The following is a 13,599-nucleotide window of genomic DNA, read 5'->3' as shown; positions in this document are numbered from 1 at the left end:
TATGTAATGTCATACATTTTACTGTCCTTATGTGTGTTTAACCCTTGTTGAATGGGCTGTGAAAGTCTCTTCCCCGAGTACTGGCTAACACTGAAAAAAAGGCAACAGGAGCTCCGTGTATTGTGTGCTACTCAAGAACGTTGTGTTGGTTATTGCCACACCAACCCCCCATTTGCTACAGTGCATAGTGGAGTGAAACAGACTGGCTGTGACAAATTTGCCAGAAGTTTGTTAAGTTTAATTGCCTCTTGATCGTTGTAGTGTTTGAGCGAAAATTATGAAGCAAAGAGGCCGAAAACAAACCATTACCACAAGGAATGGGAGCATTATTATTTTTTTGCACTATCACATTCAAATCTGAAATGCTGGAGTCTATGTGAAAAAGGGAAATATAGAACAACATTTAAAAACTGCACACAAAATGTATGATGTGGACTTTCCTAATAGTGAGTTACGGAAAAGAAAAGTAGAAAAATTAAAATCTCAATTAGCAGCAGTTTTCATGAGGCCTAATACAAGAGGGAAAGCAACAATCATCATCGTTCCATGTGATGCACATCCTGGCTAAACACAAAAAATCATTCAGAGATAGAGAAGTAATAAAAAGCATTTGCTGAGGCTGCTGACTTGCTGTTTGGAGATTTAAAAAACAAACACGTTTGGGGAGGTTCAGACAGCTGTTGCCTGAAATCAAAGAGTTTCTCAAGTCGTCTAAACATGGCGAATATGCCCAATTGGAGGATGACTAGTGGCTTCTGGACTTAGCATTCCTCATAGACTTGACTGAACTGCTCAATGAGCTGAATGTTGAGCTGCAGGGACAAAATAATAATGTAATCGATATGATCAGGAGTGTCAACACATTCCAAAAAAATTATACATGTTCTCAAGTAAGCTTATCAGTGCCAATGCTCACATTAAAGTAGGATATTCTTTTTTCTAAAATGGCGAACATTACTTGTTCTCTGTAGCATGCGTCACTTGCTTTTATTTGCTGTCATTTTAGTGATGGGTATTGTATTGTACTGATGTGTCCACAGTCTGTTTTTCCTATATCAGAGCTTCAAATTTACACTGGTAGATCACGCTGGACTGACAAATGAAAAAGTAGATCTTACATTAAAAAAGGTTGGGCACCCCTGCTCTACACTGTCACTCCCCATCACGATGGTCTCACAGCCCTCAAGCACATGGTAGACAAACGCATAGTGCTGAATACACCCACCCACACTCTAGTGCGTCTTATGGAATTGGTTCTCACACTTAATGCATTCTCATTTAGTGGAGTCGCCATGGGCACCAGGATGGGACCTAGCTATGCCAATATTTTTGTCGGCAGGGAAGAAGAATGCTTCTTTGCTTCCTTCACTGGCTTTGTCCTTGACCTCTATACGCATCGATGACTGCATGGTGCTGCTACATGCTCTAATGACCAGCTAGAGCACTTTCTGCATAAAGTCACTAACTCTCACCCGTCCCTCAAATATACAGTTAACCACTCTTCCATTTCTAGATGTATACTTATCTATTAACCATCCACTACTCTCTACCTTGGTCTATTACAAATCACAGATTCACATGGCTATCTCCTGTACAGCTCTTTTCACCCCACTTACACCAAAAGCTCTCTCCCTTTTTCACAGTTACTCAGGCTATGCTGACTGCAGTGACGACATGGATTTCCAGAACCAAGCACTCAAAATGCATTCGTTTTTCATCAACAGAGGATACCCCACCCATGTTATTGACAGGGCCCTCACCAGGGCCAAATACAACCCTCGGATCATCAACTCGACCAGTAACTCCCAGTCTCACAACTGCATTCCTTTGGTGCTTCCCTACCACTCTAAAACAGTTTCTACCCTGGGAGCATTATTAAGAACTACTCCATTTTACAGGACGATCCCTCCATCGGTTCCCTTTTTTCTGACTGCCCAATCATCTCTTACCACCGACCACCCAATCTAAGTAAACTTCTTGTTCACAGCTCCCTTGACTGCACTCGGAAATCATCGCCTCCAGGCACCTTCCCCTGCAACAGTACTCGCTGCATCACCTGCAAATACATATCTAACAACACGCTCATTCAGGGCCCCTCAGGTCAATTCCGGTTCACCCAGATGACATCCTATACCTCCAGCAACCTCATTTACTGTATCCCTTGCAACAAATGCCCAGCTATCTACGCTGGAGAAACCGGAAGGAGACTAGGAGACCGCTTCAGAGAACATGTTCTGGCTGTGAAGATGAAAGATTTCTCCAAGCCCATAGTTTCTCATTTCACCTCAGATGGCCATGATCACACTGATCTCTCTGTCTCTGTTCTCAAAGAAGGGTTTCTCAACTCCCATGGCAGAAAGACTACAGAAACTAAACTCACCCTGAAACTAGGTTCACACTAAGTTTACAACTTTACACCTTTCTTCACCCCTCTCCACTTTGCGCTTCCTGAGTGGCCTCTCTGCTTCTCCCCCCCCCAGCTTTTGTTCTTCTGTGCTATTTAATCTTTGCTGTCTGCCCTGTCTTTCTCACACATGAAGAAGGCTTCACAGCTGAAACATTGTGTTTCTTCTCTTTTCAGCATGGAATAAACCTATTACTTGTTCCTTTGCAGACTATGCATGCTGACACAGTGACCCACCTGAACTATCCTCCTATGTACACCATTTTATTGTGTTACTGCGACCAACCTCTTAATTATTTAAATGATAATTAGCAGAACACAGAATATTAAAGAGCAGGTTGTATTAATGTACACCAATGAAATACATGGGACCGCAAGTCATGTTTTCCCAAATTACACATAACAATTATTTAAACCAGCATGTTTTTGGAAGACTGGAGGAAACTGGAGTACAGCAAAATACATAATGAAATGCCACAGAAACTGTACCACCACACACAAAATCACTTCCTGCCTTCACAGGCACACACACTCTAAAAAATTATCATCTCCTACCTCAGAATAGGCTTCATGTTGCTGTAAAAGAAAAAAGATATATAGTGTTACATAAGTGTATACCATTCACATTTTTAACGTAGTTGCCAATTTTTCCAAATTTTAAACCAAGGAAAAAAATCAAATGAGCTAGCTAAGCCTGGAAATAGTATTAATTCACTTCAAAATAGTCAAAATCTAGTGTGTATTACATCAATTTTTCTCCCCACTGCAAAGTTATCTAGAGTTTTAGAAACAATATTAACAGGTAAACTACATTCCTGGAATGGCAGATAATTTATAACTTTTTAATGTAAATTATAAATCATGCATCAAAAATGTGAAATAGAGTAATTTTAAAGCTTATTTTATATATATTTGTATGTTACAGTTATAATTGAGTCGCCAGAGAGTGAACACACTGGAAAATCATTGAATCTACTTAAGCGCCTTGTCGTGAAATATATATAAAATAGAAATATATATAAAAAGAAATTGAATTTAATTAAATTGACTTAAGCTATAAATCCAAAGCTATAAAAATGCAATTCTACCAAGGGTCTTTGTTAACAAATAAAGTATAAAAGTTCTTAATCTCAAACTGTAACTCATTTTAGTCAAAAGCTATTTCATTAAAGAATTGCTATTATTGAGAAAGAGCATTAGTTCAGGACATTTTTCAACTGTCCTCACAGGGTGTTTAAGTCATATCCAGGAAAAAATGTGAACTTTTCACCTTAAAAGAAGTGTGTAAAACCAATACTGAAGGCTGGTTTGATTTAGTTATGCATCCAATTTCAAAGCCTAGAATGAATCCATATTTCATGCAGTTCAAATAATACTTTTCCTTGTTAACAAGTGAAAAATTATTATAAATAGTATGCCTGCAAATTACTTATGTATATTACATATAATAGAGATTTAAAGTTGCTAATTAATCTTTGAAAAAAGTAGGCTTAATCATATACACTAACACTCTATAAAAATACATTTCTTTTGACTCATAATTTCTCCCTGTTCATTTGCCAAAAAGATTTGTTTATCCATCATTCCTCTCTTTTATACTCTCAAAGTATCTCTATTCTCACACACTCCTCCTGTCTTGTTCAAACAGCATCTACAGGATCCACCCATTCTTGACGACTTCCTGGTATAAGCCCTTGTTCTGTCTAGACTGAACAAACTGAGATCTCTCTAAAATGGCTTTCCTGCTTACATACTCATTCTCTCCCGCTATTCGAGAACAATCTAGAATCTTCATCTGCTGCCTAATTCTTCTCACAACCAATGTAAGAACATCTGTCCTTAGCCTTCACTCTCCTCGTCCCTGTGCTCCCTTCTGTCTCACTTGACTTTTTATACTGCTTCTGAGGACACTACTTAGCTGTTTCTTGTCTTCACCTTCCTACCTCTCAAGCCAGTTTGTTCTCCTCCCATGCACAACTGCACAACTAAAAATTGAACCTATCATGAACTGCACCTATAGTTAAACCTGTTAAATATTCTCTAAAGGTTCTCTTGATTGCTTTTAAAGCTAAGGAAATATCACAAAATCTACATGTTAAATTGTGTGTAAAAAGACCCACCAGGTAAAAAGTTGCTACAATATATGAAACACAAAGGATACTAAATGTAGTTAAGATACAACACTCTTATTATTTTCCACTTATTTAAATAAAGTGTTATCTACAAACAATACTACAGTGAAAGTACTGCAAAAACAGAAAAGAATCAAATCCTATCCCATAAACTAAAAACATATTTTAAGCATTTACATTAAAACCACTGCAAATTGTCTATTTCAGGTAAACATGGACTTCTCAAGGTTTCTGAGAATTTTTGATTCTTTCAAGCTTCTAATCTACAACAAGATTAAGTTCTAGACTCTAATCAGATTCTAATAGCATCTTAGTACAGATGAAACTGCACAACATCAGGTATGATAACTTTACGTAGCATTCTGCACTTACCATGACTTTAATGATCCGATCCATGGTAGCTTCATTAACTGCCAGTGTTGGACCATCAATGGCCCGATAAGAATTGCGGTAAAGTTCAATTGGAGTATTGGCAATCTCTTTAAGCCCAGCTTCATCATATCTCTCATTTCCTGCCACTGAAAATAGTCTGATACCCTGGTCTCTAGCCTCTTCAGCCTTGATTTTCATTCCACGGCAGGGGGTTCCTGTCACATGACCATCAGTAATCACCACAGCAAAGCGAATGCGGTTATCCTTGGATGCATGCTTAACCACCTGGTCTGTCATGTTGGACAGAGCACAATCAGTGAAGGTCCCCCGGCCCAGGTATGAAATACTCTTGAGACGCTGGATGAAGGCATTGGTGTCACTGGTGATCTGGCTGAAGATCTCAACTCGATCGGAGTAATGCAGCCCTCCTAGTTCCCATTTAAACTCGACAGGCCCTCTAGACTGCAAAGGTTCCAGTTTTCGAACAAACTTTTCTGTGAACCTTGTAATGGAGGTTACCAAACTGCCAGGTGGTGGAAGTTGCAAAGCAACGGTCTCAGAGGTGTCGATGACAAAATACACGTTAATGGCACACTCAGTCTTTTCTAGAGGAAGATAAAATAATGGCAAACACTTAGTTCCTTTACCAAAGTAATCTTCTTATTTTTATATTGTTATAGACAAACAAAAGCTTGACAAGCATAACACTGAGCCTTTAACACACACAGATGCAATTATTTTAATCTTAGTTATTGCATAATGAAAATAATACATAAGAATGAAGCAAAAAAACAAAATAGACGACATCAGTTGTGGCAGAAAATTAGAACAAAGTAACAGATGAGGTTTTTGTTGAAATACATACTGTATGAATTTAAACAATAAACAAAATGTATAAGGAAAAGATAATTAAACAAGGAATCTTTGAGTGAGACAGATGAGAAGGAATTGCCCTAAATGAGGAATAAAGCACTGCATGTGCTCACAGCAAAGCTGAAAACAGTAAATAGCTATTTATTTTAATTGACAACTTCATAATTGCCTAGGAATGCTGAGTTTTGTGCAGTCTACTTCAGAGTTTCCCAGACATGGTCCCTGAATCTTTTTTCAAACCACCCGAGCTCTAAATTTAAATAGGCTTTGTTGTATTCTTATATATGTACTGTACCTTGACCGTTTACTCAATGGAACCCTGTAGTCCTAAGAATGCTTAGTGTAGAAGTGCGTTACACCGCGCCATTCCCACTTACACAGCGCCCGTGCACACCATTAACTAATAACCAGTTAAGAGCTCTTTAGAAAACTATGGGTGAGCAGTAATTCTGAGACCATTTAAACTAAATATTGTTTCTAGCACTTCTTAACAACATCAGAAAAAGTAGAATATTTTGATAGTAAGTACTGAGTACAGAAAATGCTTAAAAATAATACAATTATTTTGATTAAAGTTCCTATAAAGTTGATTAAGAGCTCAGATGGAATGGAAATTGAAAGACACAGCATCAGCAGGACCAGTCCTGAGAAATCATATTTTATAGTATTTCGTAAATATGGATTGCCTTTCCTTTTATTCAGATCATCTTTATTCTACTTACCATCTTTTTCTGTCATCTTTTCATCTTCTATTTTAACAATTTAATCTTACTCAATATTTGCCAGATCAATATTCATTTTGCTACTTATCATTTTATTCTCACAACATTTACTTCCAAATCCAAGCACATGAAATCACAATATCACACACTTAACCCACTTTTCTGTTTACCGACAGAATCACAAAGACCAAAGTACTTACTGCTACAACCTTGATTGGATGCCTGGCCATGTGTCACAGCTCCAAACAGGAGACATGTTAAGATGAATTTTAATAGCATTGTTCGCCGTTTTCCTCCTTTTCTGATGGATTTAAAAAAGAAATAAAAAACATAAGTCAAAGGTAACGATACAAATTGGAACATATGAATATTGTAGCTTGTAGTCCACTGTTCCTGTGTTGTGTGCTTCCTGATTCAAGTCTTCGTTTTACATAATTTCTGTCTTCTTTGTGGCACTTGAGCATTGCTTTATCTTCTAAACCTTTTTTCCTTAGTTTCCTTAATTTCTATTTTTCTTCACACTATTTCAAGAGGCCTGTACTGAACCTATATTATTCTCCAGCTCTCCACTGGCAGTCTTTACCATCTTCATCTGCACTGTACCAACGGTCCTCAAAACTGCTGCCAATACCCCCGTGCCAAAAAAGCCTAACATGGCTCTCGACAACCTTAACAATTTTCGCCCCATCTCCAACTTACCCTTTCTTGCAAAAATTCTAGAACGGGCTGTCACACTTCAGTTACATAACCACCTCATGACAAACAACCTTTTCAAACCCCTCTAATCTGGCTTCCATCAACTTCACAGCACAGAAACTGCCCTGATCAAAGTCACTAATGATCTTCTAATAGCTTCTGATTCTGGTTCTCTTTCTATACTCATCCTTCTTGATCTCAGTGCTGCTTTTGAAACTGTTGACCATAACATCTTACTTTCTCGTCTTGAGACTGTGTTTGGAGTTTCTGACATTGTCTCAAATGGTTCAAATCTTACCTCACTGATCGCTGTCACTTTGTCTCTCTTAATGGGTATAGGTCTGAAATTTGACTTGTTAAGTCAAGTCTGGTGTTCCTCAGGGATCAATACTGGTCCCCTTCCTCTTCAGCATTTACATGTTTCCACTTGGTCAGCTTTTAAGATCACATGGCCTCAGCTATCATTTCTACACTGATGATACTCAAATATACATCCATACCAAACCTGACACTGGTGTGGCTGTCTCTATTCTATCTAATTGCATCTCTGACTTAAAAATTTGGATGACTCAAAATTTCCTTCATCTTAACTGCAACAAGACTGAAGTCATGCTTATTGGCACCCCCCATCAACTTTGTAAAGCCAAACCTGTAACCCTATCTGTAGATGGTTCTGTACTTGAGCTTCAGTCTAAATTGAAAAAACTTGGGGTTATATTTGATTCTGGCTTAACATTCGACCCACATGTGCAGCATATTGTCAAAACATATTTTTTTCACCTCAGAAATATTGCTAGACTACGCCCTATGCTATCACTAACTGTGGCCGAAAAGCTGATCAACACATTTGTGTTCTCTCGAATTGACTACTGTAATGCTCTACTCGCTGGGGTATCTAAATCTACTCTGAACAAGCTGCAGTATGTCCAAAATTCAGCAGCCAGAATCCTGACAAGGTCTAGTGCAAATGATCACATTACTCCTATCCTGGAGTCCTTGCATTGGTTTCCTGTCAAATTCAGTGTGGACTTTAAAATCTTCATGCTCACCTACAAGGCTCTGCATGGCTTGGCACCTCAGTACCTGTCTGAACTATTATCGCCCTACTCCCCACCTCGCAACCTTCGCTCTTCTAATTCTGGTCTCCTTACTGTCCCCCAAGCCCGTCTACATTGCATGGGTGACAGGGCCTTCTCCTGTTATGCCCCCAAGCTCTGGAACTCTCTGCCCAAGGATATCAGAGAGTCACCTTCTCTAAACTCCTTCAAATCCAGACTTGAAACTTTCCTCTTTAGAAAAGCCTTTACTTAACTGGTTCCATTCTTCACCCCTCTGCTTTTCTTAGTACCACCATCCATGGTCTCCTCTGTATATTGTAATTGTGTTTTATCTTGTGTATTCTTTTTATTTATTGTTGTTGTCATTCTGTAAAGTGCTTTGAGAAGCCACCTTTAAACGCACTATATAAAATAATGTTTATTATTATTATTCTCTCCTCTTAATCTCACTCTCTGTTTTCTCAAAACGCCTTCCACCTCTCTCTACTTGTGCCCACTCTTTTTGCTCTCTGTTCTAACCCTAGAGGCCTCTGTAATTACCACTTAGGCATAAACATAGAGTTTGATTTCTGCTTGTTAGCTTGCATTACAGTAAGTCACAATGGATAATGGTGTCTACTGATAATAACAACTGCATATAGTGTTAAAAAAAAATTTAAGCACTGTATTTTAAGAGGAAACAAGGAATGAGGGAGTTAAGCGATATTTATTTTAACTACCATAGCTCATAAAAATATTATTTTCCTCAGGTACTTTTTTTTATATGACTGACAGATCTTTTAACAGCATAGACTACCAATGGTCAATGTTTTGGGGTATATTTTGTACGTACTAAAGACTGCACTGTACAAGGTCAGGAAAGAGCACATTTGCAAGAATCACTCCACTTGACCTAAATGACACAGCCTAAGCAACCAGATACCAGTATCTGTTATTTTTTCTGCTTTGTTCTGACCTTTGTAGCCAGAATATAATATAGTAGGAATGTAATATTGGTGAATGCAAGGACAATTGAGAGGTACAAATCTTTATGTATGAATTGCTTCCTATTTCAGTTCTAAATGAACTTCCCCTTGCCTTCTTTTTTCATAACAGGTTCATTGTTGGTTCCAAGAGTCCCCATAAATTGACTTTGTCGACATCTTTCAGGATTCTGAAGACTTTTAACAAGTGCCCTCCTAATCTCCTCTGGCTATCTGAGTATGAATTTTTGGTTGAGAGTAATTACCCTAGTAATGATCTTTTCCCAGGGCAGATGTGTACTTTTTGTAATTTAATAAACAAACCTGTAACATATTCTAAATTACATTCTACTTAATCATGGTAAATGTTTGGTCATTTATCCTATACTTAGTACATTTTATTCTAGGATTCTGTTGGCCTGTTGCTGAAGCACAGCAAGAGGAGTCAACAGGAGTCAACAGTGATGACACTGCATAAACTTCTAATTGCTATTCATGGTTTCCATTTTTAGCCTAAATATGCAGTACATCTGCTTTACTTGCATGAAATACCCTAAATTCTACCTAAAAATGCATTTGCAAATTTCATATGTATTTCATATAGCATTTAGAAAGGTTTACCTCCTCTGAAAAAAAGCAGCCTGATGAGATTTTATGAGATGGTGACCTGCTGGCCAACACACACACTTCAGAGTTGGATGACTAATAAATGCCTACAAGTTAACTGTAGGTTTGAGCACAAGGACAAGCATAATAATAAACAACAGTAAAAACAATATTTGTTGCCCCTTGCACTCCTTCAGATCTACGATAACCATAGTGACACAGCATTATATCTCTCCATTTGGGGGCTTGAGGCAATGAGTCCTAGCTTTGAAGATTCCCAGGGCTGAAAACCCAGTAGATGCATCACTGTAAAGAATGAAGTACCACATCTACCAGTGCAACATTAGGTACCCCAGCATCAGAAGTTGGTTGCTGACACTAAAATGCCTTGATGGTAAGCTTCTGTCCTCCATATCCAAACCTTCTTGAAGACAAAGTGGATGGATGTGCTGTAAGTATATGCTTTAGTCTGTTTCTATGCTTGGTGCCAAATTCACAAAAGTAGATCCTTTCTACATTGTCCTAGTTTGTGAAATTAAATACAGTAAATGTCAGCAAAACTAAAGAGAAAAAAACTTAAATATCTTCACTGTAAAGTTTAACTATTCAGACTCATTAACTAAATATTTGATAGAAACACCTCTAGCAGCAATTATAGTTGTAAGTCTTTTTTGGTTAGTATCGACCACATTTGCACAAAGGCTTGGTACAAGTTTTGCACTTTACTCTTGGTAGATTTGCTCAAGCTCTCTCAAGTTGCCTTGGGATTTCTTATGGACAGCAGTTTTTAAGTTGTTCCACAGATTATTAATAGGTTTCAAGTCCTATTACCCCTACCTCAGGACTTTCACTTGGCCTCTGAAGAATACTTACGTTCTTATTCTTAAGTCACTCCATTGTAGCTCTGACCGTCTACTTTAGATAAATATCTTGCTAAAAAGCAAATTTTTGTCCCACTCAAGTTTTCTAAGATTTGCCAGTTCTTTTTTACTGTACATCTATATTTTTTATCAATCTTGACATACCCCCCAGTCATCCCTGCTGATAATATACATGCTACTACCACCATGTCTGACAGTAGGGATTGCCACATGATGACCACAAAACCTTTTGCCATAGTCACATGACTTAGGAGATTTGTTGCAAATCCCATGAGCAGTATGATATTTATTCCAGCTCCCTATAAGCCCCAAATGTGGAGTAACAAGGATATTGACCCATGGACATTTTCTCCCATGTCTTTCAAAGTCACCATTGGCTTTACAGTTGCATCCACAATGGACTTCTTCCCTGCCTGCAATTAATATCAAATATTGTTACTTCAATGTGTCATGACTGCAGCTTTGAACCCACAAAATATAAAAACTGTTGAGAGTCTGAATACTTTTGCAAGGCACTGTAAAAAGTGTAGATTTCTGTGCCTTTTCATGTGATCAGTTCCAAATGTAGGTGTTTGAAAATAAATATTACATGGATCCCTTCTCTTTGCAGTTTTATTTGTCTGCTGTGTTCACAGATACTCATAATTTGTCACTAGCTGGTTTTGCTGTGACAGATGAAGCCTTGGAGCTGACAGATATATTTGGCTCTGATCCTTCTTAATTCTGGACAGAGGAAAATTCAAACTACCACATCACTCTGTCAATGGGAAATATTACAAATTAAAATATTAAAAATGTTGAATCAGTCTTACATTTCTGATTATAGAAAGAAGGTTTGAACTAAATGGACACAGTATTCTAAAAGAATGTCATCTATGGAACAAATTATGGGAAAAGGATATAATATGCAGCAGTGCATAGATTTTAAATGTACTGTAGAGTCCATAATATAAAATATGATTCAACAAGAGGTATTCCACAAAGCAGACAAAACTCTGAGACTACCACGCAATTAAAGATTGATTAAATATCGCCAGGCCCAACAAGTACTAAACAAATACCAAACTAGACATTAGTGAAATAATATGGAATATTTAACTGCTGAAGATTTTTCAAGAGCTTATCATCCATGTCCAGCATCTCACTTTCTTAAGGAACAAAGAAAATCTTAGCAGAAACACCTCCATGTCAGATAAACCAAAATGTTACCTTCTTTAATATCAAGTTTTTGTATTAATTTCAACAACAAAAACGCCAAAAATAAAACATGTCTTGAACACTTCTGAATTTGTTTATCTAAGTTGGTTTTGGAAAACTAAGAACGCCTTTTTTTTTAAAAAAAATACCACCTATATATTATCTAGGTCATAGAAAAATCCAGGTTAATTGAAGGAATACTGAAATCGGCTTTCCGATTTTTCTATTGGTAATACCCATTTTCACAAGAAAAAAAGATTCAAATAAGTCAAAATGTATCGTTTTAAAACTATACAGTAAAAAAAAAAATCCAGCATTTTTAAACAGCATCAGCAATAGTCATAACTTTGATGGCTTACTGAAAATTAATTTTCTTACTTTTGATATTCATTTAGATTGTGTATATCTGTCTGTTAAAGTCTCTAAGAAAGAACAATTACCTAAATTATTTTAATGGGCCCCAATAATACTCAACGTAAAAATTCTGGTTTCTCTGCGACAGCGTTAATAGACAAGAATAAGGCTTTAGCCGCGAACGCATTAAAAACTACATTGTAAATATACGAATTTAAATGCACAGAAACATGTAATTACAAAGAAGTAGTATTTTAAATGCATTTCTTAAAAGTAGAGGAAAGGTTATCAAACACATACAGTAATAACATTTTGAACAACATTTTGAACAAAGCCAGCAGCAAAACAGTGCATTCTAGAAAAAAAAATCAGTTTTCTACAACGATTAAGAATAGTTTGTTTTTTAAAAGATAAGATGGCTTAAAAGTTCAACAGGTTTTTAAAAGGGATGCTTAAAACTAAAGTCAAATAAAAGCCAAAAAAATCTATACATATATACACATACCTGCAAAAAAGGGAAAAAAAATCTTCCCCCAAAAAGGAGACCGAAAATTCTTGTTAAATGTGAATTAATTTTAACTCCTCATTCTGCGAAAGTGTTGTAGAAGTTAGGGGGAAAAAATAAAAAAGAGAGAAGCAAGTCTGGGAGTGGTTGAGGCTTCTCTACCGAAGAGCGCCTCTGTCTTTACTCCGTTAGAAACTACTTTTCTCGCAACGGTCCCTCCTCTTGCTGAGCGCTCCCAAATTTTTTCAATATGTACTTTTTGATATGCTCATCATCCACGAGGGGGAGCTGTGGATCTACTGTTTTGAATGCGATAGAACCACATTGCTAAGAATCGCATATCCTGTATCAGTATTTATGCCGCACCAATCAAAGAAAACGTCGAGATTAGCAACAGGGTCTTGATTCTCTTGAGACCAGAATCACAGAGAAAATTTAGAAATAGAAAGGCTGTCCTTTTAGGGAGAGCTGATCTGGCCTCTTTAGGAACTTCACTTGAAACAAAAAATAAAATAGAAGAGTTCAAGAAATTAAAGGACCTCCTTCACAAAAGTTCTTATGTGATATCTTATTGCACGGGAAACTTTTGTGAATGTGTGCCATTAAGTGGTCTTTTGTGTATGTTTTACTTCAAAGTTTTACTTCAGATATTTTGGGAGTGTTCACTCTCAAATAATTTAGAAACAGTATGAGAACAACTTAATTTTTCTTGCTCACTTCTGTGTCTAGTCAAATGTGACATGTTGGGAAACTGTAACTAAGAAATGCTGAAAAGCTTTTAATTTAAGTAATCATTTGGTATTTCATATGCCTTGTGGGTGTGGGGAAAAAGGTGAC

The 13,599-nt window shown here is 37.1% G+C and overlaps 1 protein-coding gene across 3 annotated transcripts in view; it reads right to left on the bottom strand.

The window, feature by feature from the left end:
* Positions 1 to 12,958, bottom strand: part of col6a2 (collagen, type VI, alpha 2) — a 52,817-nt gene extending 39,859 nt beyond the window's left edge. The window contains exons 1-4 of one of the 3 annotated variants that reach the window (XM_015359203.2): positions 12,763 to 12,958; positions 6,713 to 6,804; positions 4,909 to 5,513; positions 2,960 to 2,980 (exon numbers count right to left, since the gene is read on the bottom strand). In XM_015359203.2, the coding sequence (XP_015214689.1) occupies positions 2,960 to 2,980; positions 4,909 to 5,513; positions 6,713 to 6,782 (696 nt within the window). In that variant the 5' untranslated portion in view covers positions 6,783 to 6,804; positions 12,763 to 12,958. Of the gene's footprint in view, positions 1 to 2,959; positions 2,981 to 4,908; positions 5,514 to 6,703; positions 6,805 to 12,762 lie in introns of all 3 variants that reach the window. The other 2 variants (XM_069197084.1, XM_006636725.3) reach the window with 2 other exon arrangements.
* Positions 12,959 to 13,599: the final 641 nt, after the last annotated feature.

The sequence above is a fragment of the Lepisosteus oculatus genome, chromosome 12 (assembly GCF_040954835.1).
Source record: "Lepisosteus oculatus isolate fLepOcu1 chromosome 12, fLepOcu1.hap2, whole genome shotgun sequence".
In the NCBI taxonomy this organism is placed as follows: domain Eukaryota; kingdom Metazoa; phylum Chordata; class Actinopteri; order Semionotiformes; family Lepisosteidae; genus Lepisosteus; species Lepisosteus oculatus.
The sequence above is the reverse complement of the archived record's forward strand: the minus strand, read 5'-3'. Positions and strand labels throughout refer to the sequence as shown.